Source organism: Brachyistius frenatus, unplaced genomic scaffold, assembly GCF_029030835.1.
Source record: "Brachyistius frenatus isolate BFR_SWC_R1_liver_20210118 unplaced genomic scaffold, ASM2903083v1 Contig_327, whole genome shotgun sequence".
In the NCBI taxonomy this organism is placed as follows: domain Eukaryota; kingdom Metazoa; phylum Chordata; class Actinopteri; family Embiotocidae; genus Brachyistius; species Brachyistius frenatus.
The window spans coordinates 98,445-119,014 of NW_027210926.1; the positions used below are offsets into that span (position 1 = coordinate 98,445).

Sequence of the window (20,570 nt, forward strand, 5' to 3'; positions counted from 1 at the left end):
TCCAGCTGGACATACCCAGCCTTTAACGTCTGGATTGCAGTTGCAAATAAAAGAGGAAAATAAATATTCGAAATAATAGTCTAATTGAAAAATACTGCCTATAAATAAACATCGAATGCAGTAAACGGCATGACAGATAGATAATCATGTCCGAGCCTAATTCATGAAATTGGTCAATCCGAATTGTGTGGATAATCACTTTGTGCCACAAAACTGGTCAAACAAACGATGGGTTTTGTTTGTCCTAAACCAAAAGGGGAAAAAAAGAGTGGAAAAGTGCAATACTTTATATTAATTTACTACTTGTATTCTTGCTTTCCAATGAGCGAAATATGCTGAAAATAAATAAACTGTGTGCGGATACGATTAGATTTATATTTATATTTTATTAATCCCATAGTTGGGGAAATTTAGTCGTCACGGCGGCATAGAAAACACAAACAAACATACCTTGAAAATCAAGGTATAGCCTATATATTCAACTAAATATGCCTTACATTATGACGATATTGTTTAAATAGCACAACGGCCTGTATTAGCCTATATGCATGCAGGATAATCAGGGCCGCAATGGCTCTGCTGTCATGTTCCTGTAAAGCGCGTTAGTGAGTTATTATTGTCCACTTCCTCTTGGGAATTGTACCTTGTTCCAGCCCTCATGGAATTCACCCCTCTCCTCCCCCAAATTAGCGCGCGGTGTCAATGACAGTTAGACTGATGCAACAGATGGCCCAAAGAGGCACGCGCCGAGCACGAGACTCGCCCGCAACCACCACCCGCCCCTCCCCACACCCCACCTCTCACCCCACCTCTCACCCCCCAGAACAGCTCCGCAGGGAAACCACCCAGAGACTGCGGAAGCCGCTTAAGCGGAAAAATCAATCAACCTAATCTGACACTGAGTAGGCAGAATGTGAAACTGATGTGAGGCTACAATTTCTCCCAAATTATCTGCATGAAAATGGCTATAAGAATACAACCAAACAGCCAAGTTGAAATGCCATTGTATTTTGACAGAGTGCATAAAAGGCCTGTAAAATCCCCAAACAGTAAAGTACTGCTTTGGCTTTTATATAAAGATGTGGTAGGCTACTTCAAAACATTTTTTTTTGTATTATTATTTTTTATTATTACTCGTTATTCAGATACATGTTTAGCTATGCGAGATAGTTTACAGTGATTTCAAGGGGCTGGTGATGACTCGACACCTGAACACCTTTACAGGTGGAGATACTGTATACCCTACACTACGAGCCTTTCCTGCCATCGTTTGGTGATGGAAAGTATTACAGTTCATCACGATGTCAGGTTCATGGACATGAGGGTTAATGTCGGCGTAGTTTGTATAAAAAGTCATTAAAAACTTGACCTCGTCATTCAATACTGTCGGTCAAAGTAAGATCATATTGTGTGTGGTTAATTTCACCAGCTTATGTTTGTTTTTTTCTTTAACTTCACTGTCACCACTGGCTGAGTGCTGTTTCCACTCGCAGACACTCGTGTGCAAAGTCACTCGGGTTCACATATCAGTGCAAATTATGTTACAAATAAAATCTTGAACTCAAAGTTTTACCAAGTGAAAGTATATTATATTGTAAATGATGAACAGTAAAAGTACTCTTTTGCAAAACGTCCCCATTCCGAGTTTTATACATGACAAACCTGTTTAGGATCATTGTTATAGTTGCCCTAACTTGTAGCATTTTAATGTGGCTGGCTGAGATAAAGCTAATTTGAGCAACACACACTCTAATCAAATAATTTATAATCATATGATCTGTAAACTAACTAGTAACTATCAGATTGGTAGTGAAATAAATAGTATGTCCCTCTGAAACATGGTGCAGTCTAGCAGGTTTACATATAAGTAAATGTGTTCTGTTCAACCACTGCATCACAATTAAAATGTAAATAAAATATTTATATTATCACCTATTTATTACTCATAACTTGTTCAACTCGTAGAATGATGCGTTAAATATGCTGTTACATCCATTCCTTGCATAAAGTTACGAGAGTTTCTGCAGTTGCAATATGATTAATGTTGTAAAATAATAAAAACTTTAAACTTCAGTTAGGACAGCCATATTCTATTGTGATACTCTGGCTCAATAGAAAACAGTATTATTTGATCGTAGAAATAAGTATAGCTACAAAAACCAAAAAAACGGATAGCTTGTCATTGCCTTTCATTTAATAAGAGGTTTATTATGATAAATAAACATGCTACTGGTTCCAAAATGGAGCGTCTCCATATGTGGATTGGTAATTTCAATGTCCACAACAAGATATTTCTACTATTACTCGCTAAACAAAGACACAAACGTGGGCTATAATTTGTACAGTTACAGTTTTACAACAGGCCACCAGATGGACCTCTACAGTGTGCAAACTGTTGGTGTCCAGTGATGCTTGTTTCACTGCCATATGTAAAATTAATGCCGGTGAAGCTGTATGCAAACAAGACTGGGCGTGTGTTCGGAAAGTCCATCTCTGAATTAGTATATAGCTGAGGGTCTATAGGCTACTGTCACCCACCACCACAATAGTGTAACTTTCTCTGATAGTCTAAACTCAGAGTTTTAAGTAGCCTGTTCGTACTGCTCCTTTAATTTCTGAGCCGATTTCCAGAAAGCAGTAACCTGTTAGAGGCTCAGCGATCCTCCCCCTGATGGATTATTTAACAGGCGCTGAGTCCCATGTCGCCATCTGCTATAGGAAGAAAAACACCACGGAATACTCACCGAGGCACATGACAGTTTGTAGGTAGCAAAAACGTGAGATAGGCCTAAATAAATTTCATAAAAAATAGTTTACTGAACACAAAAAGTGAAACTTGTGCAACAGGTGTTGAGGATCCAGCGTGCGTCAGACGGAATATACGCGGATAACAGAACTACATCGTCGGAAAAAAACACAGAGAGGAGGTTAGTTTATCCACCGGATGATGAATAACGGACTTTTCAACATGTAAAATAGTGCTGCTTATTCACTTTTCTGGTAGCTTATGAACGGAAACGGATGTTACGTTTAACCATCGCTCTGGTTAGATACATGGAGCGATAACTGAGGCGCAAATCTACCTGGTGACTGACATGAGAGGTTTCGTTAATACCATGCTGACCCCATCCACACGGTGAACTGATCGGGGTCCATTTAGGTAATAACCCGAGGAAGAGTGTCCCAGTCTGCAGGAGTCATGGTGATGGAGGGCGACAGGACGCTGCTCGCCGCAAGGCAGGGGGACGTGCAAACTCTCAAAGTGCAATTAGAGGCTAAAGCGCTTACCACCGACGTCAAGGATGTGCTGGGGGCTTCGCCCGTCCACCACGCAGCCCGGGCCGGGAAGCTAACCTGCCTGCGTTACCTGGTGGAGGAGGCAGGGCTACCGGGCAACTGCCTGGCGAACAATGGGGCGAGCCCGGCGCATGACGCAGCAGCCACTGGCAACCTGGCCTGCTTACAGTGGCTGCTGACCCAGGGTGGATGTCGGTCAGAGGTGAGTGACGATAGCTGCATCTTTCAAAAAAGAAGAGGTCCTCAGACTTTCACAAGAACCTGAATGCTGAGAGGCAGCATATGCTGATCCTCTGACAGGAGTAATGAATACTGAAATACAATTATACTTAAGTACACAATACTGTCAACCATACAGGGCATCAGAAGTCCAATTAAATTCCTTTTGTTTTTGGATTTGAGTTAAAACCCACTTTGCTGCACTGCCTCTTGTTCTCATGACAATGAAGTATGCGAAAGTGGATTTGCAAACAATGTGCTTTCGATAAAACTTACAGTAACACATGAAGATTACAAATATAATAATATCAGTGTAGTTTGATGTGATAGTGGGAATGATGTTTGGCGGCTAAACCTTCAGAGCATTGATTAATGAATGTTTGGAACTCTTCTGACTTGATAACCTCTGTCTATGTACTTGTCAGTAAATGCAAAGTATTGTCATACTAAGTAATACTGCATGTAATTTAAAGGAGCCAAAGCTGTGACACAGTGAAGTTACAAACAAAATAATAGATGCAACATAAATGTAGAAAAATCTCAGGTTCACATCATTATTGAAAGAACTGTGAGGGAGTTGTAGCCCTTTAAAGAATTACAAGGGTTTAAAGTAATGTGACACCTGCTTAGTAAATGTTTCTTGGTCAGCTGAGTGTGTTTTTAGTGTTAGTTCTTGCACAAAAGAGCTCACATGTGGATCAGAGCAGAGGGAGAGTTGCTGTTTATACCGAGCTGGAGTTGGCTATCGGTATGTGGAGTAAAGAGGTGAGGATGCCAGCTAAGACGACATTAAATGAGGCTCAACAATGCAAATATTTAAGATTTGAGATATGAAAGATTTGCTGGTCTGTCAAAATCATAAGTTGGGTTTGTTTCTAAAAGTGCAGCTGCTGACAGAAAAGGTAGAAAATGGCAAATGCGCTCAAGGACTGACGAAGAAAAACCTCCTTTATATGACTGCACAGCAAGTCAAGAATGCTTTCCAGGATATTAGTGTTTGTTTATCCTTTAATCATGAGAAGATTCATCTCAAGATGCAAAATTAGTCATTTTAACCACCAAACTTTGGGGACTCTGTTAAAAGGGCTAAATCTCCAACACATTTCGTTCGATGTTGATAGAAATCTACTGAACACTGAAGCTGAGACTTGTCACTTAATTTAGTGTCTACTGTTACGGATATCCAAACACTTTGAGCTGGCTTTAAAATCTGGTTTGGCCACAGTTTCAAGAACCTTTCCAGCAGTTTGCTTAATCTCTAATGTATTATATAAGACTAGCCATGTATACAATACCTATACATATTTATTACACACAGTATATCTTCCAAGGTATCCCAGCATGCAGTGGGTAATAGGCATTGTGATCTTTGGACAGGTCACCAGTCTCTCAGGGATGAGACATGTGGAGATGCACATTGCTCTGAGGATTTTTCCAGTTTATCTAACGAGGATGAGGATGATGATGTTTGTTTTGACTGTGTGATGAAACCATAGCAAACATACGGAGAGCATGCAACCTCCACACAGAGACGACAGATTCATCACAAAGATCTTCTTGATCTGAGGTGACTACTACTGACGTTCCCATATTGTGCCTGGTCCTAATCAAATGATTCATTCACAGCAGAAACAGCACGACACTTAATAGTCCTGTAGGACTTACTTTTTTCAGGACTGCAGTCCTGTAGTAGTCTGTGGTTCTAAATTTAAAACACAGTAATAAGAGCTCTTTCGCCTACTTACTGTCTGACTTACTTTTTAGGGCTGCCTGACTGAGCGCGGAAGAGTGACAAAGAGCACCCGGTGCCACAAATTAACTGATAAGACACTTGGCTGACATTTAGTGAAACCTATCAGTTGCTACTTGCTGTGCAATCTACTAGATGGGTATTCAACGCTAGCTTCCACTTATCACTATTGTGTCTTCTGCTTCGTGTTACTGATCTCTGCTCATGACTTTATCCGATGCTAATAATGGTTATTTGTGTCACTCCACTGACTCAGACTGCAACTTTAGCTTCTGAGTTGATAAGGCACCAGTTTTAATACTCATCTATTCAAAGAGCATGCAAATATGCTTGTTTTCCATGTTGGCTATTGGTCCATCTCTTGTTAAAGGATAATAGTTTGGTGCATGTAAACAGACTTTAATGGAACATGGACACCATGACCTCATTTCCTTCTTTAAAAGTCGGGTTGGCAGCATTCGGCTTTAACATCTGATTTGGTTCAGACTCTCTTTGAGGCTCTGCTGATTTTTTTCAGTGCTTCTGGGAGTAAATGTCCTTTTCTGCTGCTTAGAAATGCAGGTAAGTTAGAATCTCAAAGATGTACTAAGATTTCTCATGAAGAATGTTGTGTGCAACTAAAGTTATTTATTTACTGTGATTTATTAGCGCTAAGAAAGGGCTTACTTCGTTCTTCAATAAGCCTGCGATTTTGTACTTTTCACATTTCAGAAAATGACAACTAATTTTATCTCTCTTAATTTCACCAGTAAACACTATAATAAACACAGCAGCCAACAAGAGTAACAAACTTATTTATTCATACAATTAACCATGGCTGTTATTGAAACAGAAACTGTCATTGATACAGGTTGCAAACCTGCTTACTTGACTTTTGTGTTGCCAACCAATGTAAATTCACATGTTAATAATTAATCTGAATTTTCTGCTGGATGAATCTAAGAGCTGGTTTCTACAGGAAAATAAAATACTGTACAGCTTTAACAGTCTAAAGCTGTTCCTCTTGGTATTAACTTTTTCCAGAGTCAAATTATTTTGATTATTACTTTTAAAATGTAAAAAACAATTAAGTCATTGTAAATCTCCTTCTTTTTGTATTTATAGGACAGGGACAGTTCTGGTGCTACTATTCTCCACCTTGCGTCCCGCTTCAGTCACCATGAGATCACTGATTTTCTACTGAAGAGTGGAGAGGTTGATCCGGGGGCCTCCACCGACACAGGAGCCCTACCTGTTCACTACGCTGCTGCCAAGGGAGACCTGCCCTCTCTCCGACTGTTACTGGGGCACAGCCCAAAGTAAGAGCAACACAGTTTTGTCTTTACTGTGCTCTGTAGGCTCCCTTTCACTGTGTTTACAATCTGAACTATAAGTGTATTTTAGAAGTTGCTGATTTCCTTTTACTGCTGGTGGACAGATATGACAAAGTTAGGATGAAAAGCTCGATTTAAGAGCAGAGTTACTTATAGCCCTAATAGAAACGTGCAACTATAATCTTCCACTTTCACTCATTCTCCTTTTCTGTTTCTCTGGCCTGGTCCCCGACAAGACATAAAGTCAGCAGCACAATTTTTATTGAGAAAGTTATTTAAAAAATATGTCTTTGGACTCCAGTCAGTGCTTTTTCCTGCTGTTTGTAACTCAAATAGGTTTAATCAGATTCTCTGTTCAGATTCAGATTTCAGACTGTTGCCACTTAAGAAGTCTGACGTTGATAAATGATCTACCAGATTTCCAAAGGTCAGCACTTCATCTCTTATTTCTTTTCAGAAGCTTAAACAATTTAAGACTGATGCAGTAACAGTCAGAGCTTTGGCCAGTACATCAGCTGTGGGCTCAAACTGTACCAATATTTAAAGCACCAACCGGTACTGATAGGAAGCAACTTGAACTTAGCTTTTTTGATAACGGTGAAGCAATCTAAATACTTTGTGTTCAAATCCCATTTAGGAAACTAAGAAAAACCCTCTTAGTGGTTTAACTTTCCCAAAATACGGCCCACTTCTACAATGGCCATGTGCTGGTCATGTAATACCTCTCATATAATTTCCATAAAGTTGATGCAAATCTGAGCTGCTGCTAGAGAGCCATGTCAACAAGTGGGCAGGATTTCATATTTGTGTTTATTTATGCATTACAAAATCTGTTAAGATGTTAAGTTTCAACATTTATTTTCAATATATTCTTCTGTCAAATCTATGTCAACATTCAGTCAATAAAACACCCGAATACTATTGCTTTTTAAATACATTTTGTCCAGTATAGTCCAAAAGTCAAAAATACTCAATATACCATAATGCAAGAACAGGAAAAGTAGTAATATCTCACCTTTGAGACTGCCAACCAATAAATATTTGGCAGTTCTGCTAGAATTACATACTTTTATATATATCTATATAGATATATATATATATTGATAAAATATATTTTGTATAAGTACAACTTCCCTGATCCTACTCAATTCCAGCCAAGGACCCGTGTCATTCCTCTCTCCACCCAAAATGTTCCTGCTTCACTGCTCACTGTCCAAAATAATAATCTTACCATTCTGGTACACACGTAGCCTCACTGAGCCACCAGCTGGGATATGTGAAAAGATGCTGCATTGCTGAAGGGAGTTGCGGTTTTGATGTTTAGTGTTTTATTAGATAAATATATTTTGTAGAAAGTATTCACATAGATTTGAGTTTCGTATTGCTAATTTAGTAAGTGGGCTAGTTATCACATACAGCCGGTCTAGTTTGGTCTACTTCCAGAGCTTTACATTGTATTGTAGCAAATATAAAATTATCTGAACTGCATAATTTGCTCAGGGAGTTGTAGTCACTGAAGTGAACATGAAAGAGATGGTGTTCGCTGCTCATCATATTTCATTAAAACCATGACAGTCTCGATAGTTGGCATTATCAGCTAGTTTGTTGGATATTTATAGCTGCATAGCGATGCAATTAAATACATACAATGAATTAACCGGTAGATGTCTTGCTCAGGGACATCTCGGTAATATGCCTGTTGCTTGGTTTGTTTTTCACTTTAGCGTTACTTTAGTAGTATTATTACCTGTTTGGTTATAAAAGTATAAAAAGGAAAGTATTAAGTGTTGAGCTGAGCTGAAGGAGGTTCTTTATGTTGGTGTCAACTACAACTATCAGTCATGATCATTTCCTGCTGCCATAAAGACATAGAAATATGTCTCTTGAAGTTAAGCAACCTTGTCTTTCGAATTCTTTTGACTTTGATGACCTGAGCAGGATGAGCAGCTTGTTGAGGCTCTAACCTTGTGCTCTGCACCTCCATTATTGTGTGGTTTGCACCCCAGACAGGTGCATACCTGCTGAAAATTTAATGAGCCTCTGGGACATGGTAGCTCCCTGATAGCTGGGCCCCATTCACTCTTCTCCACCACTCCTCCCGCTGCTGCTGTTTACCACCATCTCCATGGCGACACACAGTAGCACCAACTGGTGATAAGATAATGAGGAAAACAAATCCGTTTGAATAGATGGGATGCTTTCTAGTCACCGGCCTTGGGCTTTGTTTAGAAGAGAAGTTTGCAGCAGAGAGATAGCATTATCGTTTAAGGGTTTATTACAAGCTGCAAATTTGTATCAATGAGTTTTAAGAGGCAACTGGGTCGCTCAGAGTTTGTTCTACCTGAAAAACCACAAGGATAACATGACCCGCTCTGTTACATCATCACTTAGTAACTGGCAGCCTAATAATGGTACCACATAATGAGAGTGTGGCTGCACACAGGTAATGGTACACTTCTTCTGACAGGTGGTAAACAAGCAACACCAACTACATCTAAAGTCCTCTTAAGTTGTATTATTTGTTTGCAGCATTACACATGACTGTAAAGCAAAGTGTTTGTTTTACACTGTCAATCCTAATACTGAAAAGCTTCTACACAAGGCCTCATAATATCACCGACTATCACCTCAGCTTGGACCAATACAGACTTTTGAAGGCTTACAGGCAAGTTTGAGGGTTAAGGCTTATTATAAATGGGGCGAGGTATCGAACATTGATACTTATAATGTCACTGGTTAAATCGCTTTGGTACTACTATCAAAAATGCCATTCAGGACCAAACTTCGATACAGTCACCCCAACATGTTTTTGTTTTAAAATACAGAAGCTTTGGTAGGTTTACACAGGAGTGAGCCACATAATTCACCATACGCCTCTACTTTACAAAGTTAGTAACACTTGGTTATAACTTTTTACAATAGGATGCTTTATTTCACTCTTTAGAAAAAAAATGTTGGGCCACATATCTCTGAGTTGTGTGCACTGCATCAACTGGAGGCTTATCTGTGCGCAGCCGGCTGGCTAGCATTTACTAATAGTGTGTGAGGCATTTCGGGAACATCAGTAAATTGTGACATCTAGCGATGTTTTCCATGTGAGGTTGGGACATCTGTTAATTGTAGGTACACAATACAACATAGTTACACTCTCCCCTTCTAAACTGCATGAAAACTAATGATTTACAGTAAATTGTAATGTAATTTTCATTTTCTCAAAATGGATTTCAGAAAATATGTATCAAAACAAAAGAACTCAGGAACTGCTATAGAAGTATTGAAGGTATTGGTACCGAAAACCAAACCAAACCATATTTACAAATGAAATTAGATGTGTGCAGTGTAACCAAAAAGTATTTGGACAGTCAGCAAACTATAATGATGTTAAGAAGGGTATTTGATCAAATGTTAGATAAACTGGTATTTTATTTATAGAAAAACACATTCAGAACAAACTCTGAACTCTTAATATTTTATTTTAGAATAAAAAAAAATCAGCTTTTCACTTGTTAATATTATGAACTATACCTGTTATTATTGTGCCAGGGACACCTATGTGAAAGCTTTGTACACCCACTATAAATTACCTTGGAACTGGTTAGCTTAAAGCAACTAAGAAATGGCAAAGACAAGTGAACTCAGAGAAATACACTTTTTGTGAGATCAGTAAAAAAAGTATATTCAATTGGATGTCGTGTCAAACACAGACAGCTTGTGACTAAAAACACAGCATTTGAGTTTGATTTTGAATGACATGCACTGGTCAAAAGTACTCTGAGGTGAAGATAAGCACAGAGCAGCTATACAAGTACTGCAGTATTTATTTGTCTGCAACTTTAGACCCAATTATGTAATCATCATCTTTTGAGTTTAGCTTGGGGAGGACAGCACAGGTGCATCTTTGTTTCCAGATATTTTAGTGTCCGTTAGATTTATAGGCCACATCTGAATTGGTAGCTCATTCACCCATACATCCCAGTGAACCAGGATGAAAAGCCGTATGTGCTGTGGCTCTGCTGATAGCCTCGGTACACAAAGGAGTGAATAAATGAGAGAGGGTGAGAGGCTACAGATGGGTTATGCAACCAATTAGTGCAGATTAAGATCTTTGGCCAAGACACAATTCCAACATGCATAACTGAAAAGGGAAAACCTCTGCATCAGGATAATCCAGAAAAATTGATAGAAACAGAGAAATCACCAGTTATCTGATTGCATTGTTTTTTTTTCTCTTCTCTCTCTCATAACATTTGCTGAGACAGGAATACGTATAACTCAAATAGGTTGCACAGGCCAGAATAAAATGCATTTAACCATCTCTTCACTCTCAAACAGAGCAGTCAGGATCATGACATTTTAGACAACAATTAATTGTCGTACTAAAAATGTTGATTAAATTGTCTTTTTCCTATTTATTTTATAGCACTATTTTATAATTTTTATATAATAAATGGTAAAGCCTAGTTTTAGTTGAATAATACAGATAAATCTAAAGAAGAACATTTATATTTATTGGCCCCTTTGACAGCCACATTTGTGCTGCAAATCCAACAACTCATATCCTCCAAGTTACTCGGCTCTATTTTTCACTTAGCTTAAAACTAAAATGTGCTCCCATCCTGCGTTGGTTTTTTGCCTTACAACCAAATCTGTGATGTGAATGTCAATAGATGTGAATCGAAACGCGGTCAGTCGAGTGAGAAGATTGGGCTTTGAGATAAACAGTTGGTGGCGTGCCATTAAACGAGATAATGCCATTAAGCGAGATAATGTCATTAAAAGAGTGCCAGTCAAACAACAAACTGTGGAAAATGACACGGATGAGATGAATGAATAGTGATGGAAATTTCAAATTTCTGTCAGTTTCATTCAGCTGTTTTTATACAGATGAATGGAAACCATTTTACCATTATGCAGAATAATTGCGGTCAGCTCAAAAAATAACCATCAGGCAATTATGGAATAATTGTGACAGGCCTACACTCAGAAAAGATCTTTAAAAATGAGTCAGGACTTTATAAACAAAGACAAAAAAGTAAAACCAGTTTGAATGATTAAATAAAATGTAAAGATCAAGATGACTGTTGAAAATAAATTTAGTTTGCGCCTCTAAAATCAGCCCAATGCTTATTGATGTTGTAGTGGAGAGTTTGTGCTCTTTCTGGATTTTAGTTGTTGAAACATGTTCTTAATTTGATAGTGTAAAGCATAATGTTTATATATAGAGGGAGTAAAGGGTAAACAGGCGAGTAGTTTTTAACTCTACCAGTGGCTGAGCTTCACTTATTTTCTTCAGCTTTAATCTTCTTAATAACATCTTGGTACAAGTTGGGTAAAGAGCCTTTCTGTTCCCTTTTACAACAAGAGGTTTAAATTCACGAAACACAGCATTAGCGAGCAATTTGGAGATGCTTTTGGGGAAAGGACCAATAGTATTACAACTGCTTATTTTGTAAGGGTTTTGTTAGTAAAACAAAATCTTATAGGGAATCATTACAGGCTCCTCGACAGGTTTCAAAGCTCACTATATAAGCAGAAAATATGCATGGGCATTAAGGTGAACACAAACCTGTTTTATCCTGTATTAATTATATAACTTCAGTTGGAGATACACTCCAAACCAAGTGTTGCTCTCATTTAGGATCATATCAAACACCCCCATTTGTTCCTGCAGGTTGTGTGTGTGTGTGTGTGTGTGTGTGTGTGTGTGTGTGTGTGTGTGTGTGTGTGTGTGTGTGTGTGTGTGTGTGTGTGTGTGTGTGTGTGTGTGTGTGTGTGTGTGTGTGTGTGTGTGTGTGTGTGTTTTGGGGTTCTGTTGTCAACATCTGAAGTTGTTGATTAGAGCTGTTTATTGTGAAATTACATTTTCATTTCGATACAAACTTCCATAAGACACAGAGGTTAGGAAGCTAAATGAAGCATATACATTTTCCCCACAACATTCTTCATTATTTAGACAGGAAAACCCATTGAAGAGGTAACCAGCCATTACCAGGCAGAAGGCCATTAGTGTGACATCAATTACTTTACTAGTAATGAAGACAACCTTGGTCTTTGTACCATGTACATGGGGGTGGGGGGGGGGGGTTACAGACAATTACTGAGGTGAAGTACTCATCGGAGCTGAACTGGAAATATATCAAATGTCTTCAACTTCAGTGCAAGTTATTTTTTCCCTTTGAGTGACGGACGAGGCAACTTGTGCCACTTGCTTGCTGTGCTGTGACACAAGGTTAACCTCATTCTTAGCTCTTTGAAATCTACACCTGTTCCCCAAAAGCACTTCTTTAGTGGAGAGTGTTCAAGCCTCTTCACTTTGAAGAGTTGTGACAAAGGCAGTGTGTGCTTTGTCGGAGTGGTATCCGTCTTACCTCGAGCACACTCTGACGTGTCACTTTTAAAGACTTTGTGGTTTTGATTGATGACAAATAAAAGTTTCTCTCTACAGTGTGCAGGTGAACTTCCGGCCACTTTGGTTGCATGCATGAATAATTCATTTGTCTGCCCACTTCCTGTTGACAGAAACGTAGATTACTTCCCTGTCTTATTGTAAAATATTTTGTGTCTACTTGTTTTTACTAGGAACGTTTCCCTCAATCGCCCAAACAGGCTCTCATTGTTTTTCTTCAAAGGCAAAGCTATGCCTCTGACTATATTATTTCCTCAAAAGATTTCCTATATCTTTCTTTTGGGCCAGAATAAGACCCAAATGATCATAGACTACAGTTATGCATGTTTGAATTGCACATATTGACATCCATGTAGCTTTAATGAGCCAAATCCTTTCGAGGTGAAGCACGCCAGGGTCATGTTTGTGTCTACAGGAGCCAACTGTCCACTTAACCCCTGCCTCTCATTTTCCTCACCTTCTCCACTCCTCCTCTACACCTACTAAGTTCCCCATGCCCACTGCCAGCCCTTCGTTAAGCACGAAGCACGTCGAGCAAAGCCAGTGGAGTGATAATCCTCTTATGAGACTCATTGCTCATTTGTCCAAATAAAGCACAACCTTATGGGATTTAGTGGGGAAGCACTCGTTCACTCCCTGACCTCCTGCAGCGATTGAAAAGATCTGGGACAGGGAGGGATACAGGCAGTAGGTGAGGTTTTGCATTGGAGGCGGGGCTAAAGGGGCTTTGGAAATAAATGAGAGTGGGATTTTTTTCTGGGAATCGCTGCTGTCACAGTTTACTGCTGTCTTCAGACTACCGCACTCATCCACTGATTTAGATCAATCTGAAACGATAGCCTTGTTTACATGTGAAAGAAAATTAAAGGTTCATAGTGTTTTCAGGTCATTTTCATAAAGTGCTCCGTCCATACTGAAATGCAAAAGCAATAGAAAAACGTCCTAATCTCTTGTACCAACTCCTGCTTTGGTTAGCAAATAACAAAATGCCTTTAAAGGCCGCACCTCGTGAGGAACAAAATGTTCTTTACAGCTGTCCTCTCAGGAGAAATGGATACAACCAGGTCACTGCTATTCAGCATTAATATCATATTGTGTCAAAACTGCCAAATGTATAACAAAGTACATTTTGGTTTCTTTTCCCAATTTGACAACTGAAACGGTCAAAAAAAAAAAAAAAGTTTAAACAATCATTTGATGGGAGCATCTAAACACACAAGTTGTGTATTTGCCAATTATGAATTGAAATTTGTAAATTATAATGTCAGCTTAAAAAACATCTTTAGACGTTTTTCTAAAGAAGAGAAGTCTGGAAAACGCAGACACATGAAAAGTGGATTTTCTATTTTAGCATAAAATTGACCATTTTAAATTTTATGAACTAGCATTGTTTTTTGACAGGTTCTGTGTAATCGCTTAGCTTTCAATTTAAATGTGACATTGTCATTTAAAACTGAAGCTCATCACTGTAGTTTCTTACACCTCTATAGAAGATTGCTGCATATAATCTGTGCTTTCACGCCATGTAAAAACGTATAGATGCACATTTCAGACTTTGACCACGTCATTTGCTTCCGTGTTAAAAGCCTGTTGAAATAGATTTGCATGTTGGGAGGACCGACGTGGACATTACATCGTCATATCTTCATCCAGTCAGTTCTGATTGCCCCAAGTTACTGTTAACCTGAATCAGTCACACCAACACCTGAAATGTGAGTTGCCACAGTAGAGTCACTTACTTATTTTCTTGAGTCTCATATTTACCGCTCTGTTTCATTTCCCTACAGCGTTGTCAACTCCCAAACTAAGAATGGTGCCACACCGCTCTACCTGGCCTGTCAGGAGGGTCATCTGGAGGTTGTCCAATACCTGGTTAAGGATTGCGGGGCTGATCCGAGCATCAGGGCCAATGACGGGATGACATCTCTGCATGCTGCTGCCCAGATGGGCCACAACACTGTCATCGTATGGCTGGTATGTTGTCTCATCTTTACAATACATTAATTTATCCCTCAACCCACAACTCATACTTAATGTTTTGTTATATTCTATTAAAAAAAATTTACACTTAAACTGATCAAATGTTAATATTACATTGATGTCTATATTCAGGCTAATTAATGTTGTATGTTTGTATATTATTGACTGATGCCAAGTTGTAGTCGAAGTCTACTATGCTTTTTGTATTCAGAATGACTTTATCAAATAAAACCCTAAAATCTATAACGACAAAGCATAAGTTTAAAATGTACTTTTTGCAAATTTTGCAGATTCGTCATCTCCTTTCCCCAGACCCTTAAGTATTTAGAGAGCTCAAACTGTTTTCCCAAATGAATCTGAAATCTTTCTGAATTACTGTAATTACTGTCACTCTCGTAGATGAGTTTCACGGAGATCAGCCTGACAGACCGGGATAGTGACGGAGCCATGGCCATGCACTTTGCAGCCAGCCGTGGCCACGCGAAGGTGCTCAGCTGGCTGCTGCTGCACGGTGGAGAGATCGTCACTGACAACTGGGGAGGGACCCCCCTGCACGACGCCGCAGAGAATGGTGAACTGGAGGTTTGTGCGTGTGTTACGTTTACTCCTGTGGTGTTCACAGTCAGACTGGGACTAACACAGTAACAGAATGCAAGTAAATAGTGCGTCTTTCTGAGTGAAAAGAGAAGACCTTAAGTCACCAGAGAAAGGAGCGCCGTGTAATTTTCATTAAGCAATAAAACAAAATTATTTGTGTCCATCAGTGATAGTTAAGTATTGAGTTGTCAATTATCTCTAAAAAGTTTAACAGTTTAGGGAAACTATAATAGAGCGGTGTATTAATATTAGCATGTAAAGGCTCTGCAGGGATGCTTTTGGTGTTTTAGAGGTATGGGTCTTTCTTCCTTTATTGGCATAATCATAAGACACAGACTGAAAAACTATTATCAAAAGGAAACAATATTCAAATAACTTACAAAAGTGCATTGTGATTCCTGGTGCTCACCTACCCATAGTGGGTTTTACAACCATCTGTTTTGAATGAATTGCATCTAGTTTATGGCTTTCACCACCACTCAACCCACAATTTGACTAACAATGTTGTTGCATCCAAGTCTGGTCAGACGTCCGTTTCAGCACAAGTCTGATGTATTGAACTCAGAGAAAACTGTCGTTGTGTTTTTCCTGACTATGTGCATTGCATAAGAGGGGTTTGAAATTTAACTGGAAATGAGCGTGACTAAATCATTATTAAGAGGATAACAAACATGAGTCAATATAGCAATAGAAAGCTTTCATAGTCTGAGAACAAGAAGCTTAGTTCGGCCTCCGCAGATGTTCGCAAGGTTTTTAACGCTGCCATTTCCTCCATTTTATTCCTGCCTGACATTTTCTCTCTCTGCTCTCCAGTGCTGTCAGATCCTTGTGGTCAACGGCGTGGACCTGGGCATAAGGGACCAGGACGGCTTCACAGCAGCAGACCTGGCCGAATACAACGGCCACTCCCGGTGTGCCAAGTATCTGCACACTGTAGAGAACATGGTAAGAGCTGCGTCCTACATGTTTCGGTGCCATGCATCCTGACCTCTGACCTCCCTGTGAACTGAGCCTGAGTGAGGCTCAAATTATTTTAATCAAAACAAACTCTGAATTCAATCCAAGAAATAGGAAAGATAGGCAAAAAAAAAAAAAAGGTGTAATTTCTTACTAGTCAAGGAAGAAAGGTTTACATCAAGCAAAGTTGTATATTAATGTTATTTGTACTCTTTATTACAAAACTCTGATCAAGTTACTGGAGGTTCCTTATAAACTTATCTCTTTTAATGTCAAAAATAACAATAATACAGTTAAAACTTTAATGAATTATGTGCTACATTGATCTGTTTTAGTGCTTTAAAATTATACTGACCTGCAACTCTTTACGACAGCGATTCTTATCAGGACAAATCTTAGTGGTCCCAAGATGAATAGCAGAATAAGAAAAAAAATTCCTTTACACAACTTTTTAAACAGGTTTTGTAAAATTTTAAATGGTTTTGTAGAAAATGTTAATTGTTGTAGTGTTGTCAGACCCGTCGACTCTTTCCACTTTGAAAAAAAAAAAGAAGCTTACTCTTTGGTTGAATTCACATCCACACTAAGTCAATAATCTGTGATGAGGCACATAAGTAAACTTTGCCTCATCTTAAGGGTCACAAGCCAAGAGGGTTTGAAACCACTGCTTTAGGAGCTGCAGTATTTGTAATATTTACATTTTAACATTATTTAGGAGACATCTTATCAAACTAGGAGACACACAGCATGTCTTACCTTTGTGTTTTTACGCATTTTCAAATACTAGTTGTACTAAAGGGAGCTCTGCTCTTTCACATCAAAACACGAAAACACAGAATTTGTTCTAGTCAAACAACATTTGTGAAAGACTACATGTGAACTGTTCAGTATGATTAAAACACAAATTCATCACCTTCACTTTAGCTGACTGCATGAAGTGAGATATCATGTGTGGTATATAGACTCTATGTTGCAAACTGTGGTCTAATGCTGCAAAAACTTGACAATATAAAATATGACTTAAGTATTCTAATAACACTTTGTTCTTCTAATTCTCACCTGGTTGGTCCCCCAAAACTAAAACACACCACTGACATACAAATACTGCAATAAGAAACAGCTGTGAGCGAACCAACTTCTCCCCTGACTGATTTCAGTTTTGTTCAGCTAATTATTCGAGCTACTAACACTTGACACACTGAGGCCTCAACCCACTGAATTCCCTGAGGGGCAATAGGAACAATAACTCCTCCACGCTGAACTCTTTACCGGGTGGGAAACATACTTCCCCTCTCTTGTTCTCCTCCCCATGAGGAACATTCAGACAATTGAGTCATGCCCTGTGGGAAACGCAAAAGGCCCCAGAGCCTTTTTGAGCAGCTGAGAAGTGTTGCATTAGTGTGTGGTAATTAAACTCAATGCTGTTCTGCTTGTGTAAGTCACCAGAGACTGAGAGGCAGTGGGATTTAAGAACTGATGACTGAACATGTACATAATTCATATTAAGAACTAATTTGTCTGTCTTGTATAATGACACTGCATCCTTTTACATCCAAATCAAATGAACCAGATATGTTTTAATGAAAAGCATTTAAAAATTCATTAACAATTTTTTTTATTTTGAAATATTAGACAGCTCAACAAAACAGACGCTTGTATTCATGAACCGCCCCCTTCTGACAGAGCGTGGAGCACCGCGTTTTGTCTCGGGACCCCTCGACTGACCTCGAGTACAAGCAGCCAGACTCGGGCCTTTCGTCCCCGAACACCACGATGCCTCCTGCCAGCCAGGCGGCACACTTTGACATCTGTTCACCATCCAGCTCCCTGTCCAACTACGACTCAGCCAACTCCAGTCAGTCCAGCACCGGTGAGAAGAGGAGCAGCTTAACAACGTCACGGGGCCCGCCTGCTCAACTCGACACAATTGCACACGCAGGTCTTTACACATATTTCATTTCAAAATAAATCCCAATCTGTCTCAAAATTAATACATGACATAGTCCTAGATATAGTCCTCATCCAATCATGATCAGAGTGTTGGAAGAAACAAACTTTGCTATTTTCAGCCATTTAGCTGGAAATTCTGGATCTTTATTTGCCAAATACACTATTTACTGAAGTGGAGCAGACAGCATGCAGCAGTTTGTTTCCTTTTGTTTTAAGTCACAGGTGCTTGCTTTACTGGTGCTGCACCCTAGTGGTCTGCATGCACACAGTTGGTATTAAATGGAGAGGTGGACCATCATTACATTTGACAGTCTTGCTTCTCATTAATGTTTAAATTGTGTATTAAGAAATTAAATGGAAGTACATTTTGAAAGTTTTACTTCTACTTTGTTAATTTAAAGCAGTTGTATGCCATGTTTGGGGTCATATAAGAACGCCCTGTGGACTCTGTCTTTGTGTCACAGGTGCATCAGAGTCAGCCATTTCAGACATGCAGGCGTACATGGACATGCTAAATCCAGACATCGGCTCCGACACTCACAAGAAGAATGAGGTCGCTGATGCCACCTCCAAACTCCCGCCACCACCGACCTATCCACCCCCGCCTCCCCCACAGGCTCCCCCGATGCCCCCCCCACCCCCGAGCTACCCTGCACCGCAGCCCCCTCAGGAGCCGTCTCCAGCCGAGTTCCTTAAAGTGAAAAGCAACTTGCGGCATGTGGAAAGCAACACTGGCAAAACGGAGGTAGGGACAGCAGCAGTGAGCTCCTATTTCACCTAAAAAAAAATGAAGAAAAGAATATAAAATAGCCTCAGAGCTGTGCAAACATTTCTTTATCTGGATTTACATGACATACTATAAAGAAGCAGGAAGAACTGGATGTTTGGAATAAATTGGCCATTAGCTGCGATTTTCCCGTGGGTCAGGCGGTAGCTCTCCTGTAACAATGTGCCTTGTCTGGGTGCCCACAATGATGTTATTGTGTTAGCAGTGCCTAACGAGGCCAGGGAAGACACTCATTATCGTGGCAGGCCTCTGAGTTGACACACACAACGGTGGATGTGATGGGTTTGATCTTAATTCCAGTAATTAATCTGGCCACAGATCACTCAAAACTCTTCCAAGAGCTGACAAGGAGCAGCAATTAAGACCAGCAGCAACATCGGTGTCAGTGCTGCTTCTGGTGGTTTAGTGCTGCTGTGAAGTACTAAAACTGCTGGTGAAGTGATAATTCTAATTTAAATGTAAATGAGTTGTTCAGGGGACATAGTAATTACAGCAAAGATAACCAATCGGAGGGATCACTTGCACCTCATGAAAAATTTATTTCCTGGTTGCCACCATGTCTTCCAGAGTGATGATAGCAAAATATGAGTCTGTAATTTTTTTTATTTTTTTTTTTTATTTTTTTAGTGAGTTAAACTGACAGAGTTGAGATATTTTTGCTAATTTGACCAATTATTGTTTTATGTTGTGCTCATTTTTCAAAGATAACAATACAAATATTGTTTGAAGTAATGTTTTTATCTTGCATAGTAACTCAAGTTGCAGACCATTTAAATCAGATCAATCAAAGGTTGTCTGTGCTGTACATTTTCATTTAAAGACAGTAAAAAGTCAGGAAGCTGCAGAAACAGCTGATTTGCAGGAAAAATCAATTGTTCAGTCAGATGCTGCATTTATAGATCTGCTGTGTAAAGTCAATCATTACTCGCTGTTATAAAGTCCACAGTTAGCTTTCACCATACACCGTCTCCATGTTGAGCTGTGTTTGTGTGTGTACACGTGTGTGTGTGTGTGTGTGTGTGTGTGTGTGTGTGTGTGTGTGTGTGTGTGTGTGTGTGTGTGTGTGTGTGTGTGTGTGCGCACACACATGCGCCATCAGCCATGTGGGCGAAGAGTTTTTAATTAGCACCGCCTACTCTCCACTCTGCACCCAGGTGAGCATCCCGTCCCGCGCCCTCATTAACAATTGAACAAAAGCTCAGAACACACACACACACACACACACACACACACACACACACACACACACACACACACACACACACACACACACACACACACACACACACACACACACGCAAATAAGATCAGCAT

At 39.5% G+C, this 20,570-nt stretch overlaps 1 protein-coding gene across 2 annotated transcripts in view; it reads left to right on the forward strand.

The window, feature by feature from the left end:
• The first annotated feature begins 2,990 nt into the window (after window positions 1–2,990).
• Window positions 2,991–20,570, forward strand: part of espn (espin) — a 44,589-nt gene continuing 27,009 nt past the window's right edge. The window contains exons 1-7 of one of the 2 annotated variants that reach the window (XM_069723425.1): window positions 2,991–3,499; window positions 6,371–6,564; window positions 14,773–14,959; window positions 15,365–15,547; window positions 16,376–16,507; window positions 18,203–18,458; window positions 18,934–19,214. In XM_069723425.1, coding sequence (XP_069579526.1) covers window positions 3,200–3,499; window positions 6,371–6,564; window positions 14,773–14,959; window positions 15,365–15,547; window positions 16,376–16,507; window positions 18,203–18,458; window positions 18,934–19,214 — 1,533 coding nt within the window. In that variant the 5' untranslated portion in view covers window positions 2,991–3,199. The remainder of the gene's footprint in view (window positions 3,500–6,370; window positions 6,565–14,772; window positions 14,960–15,364; window positions 15,548–16,375; window positions 16,508–18,202; window positions 18,459–18,933; window positions 19,215–20,570) is intronic. The other variant, XM_069723427.1, reaches the window with a different exon arrangement.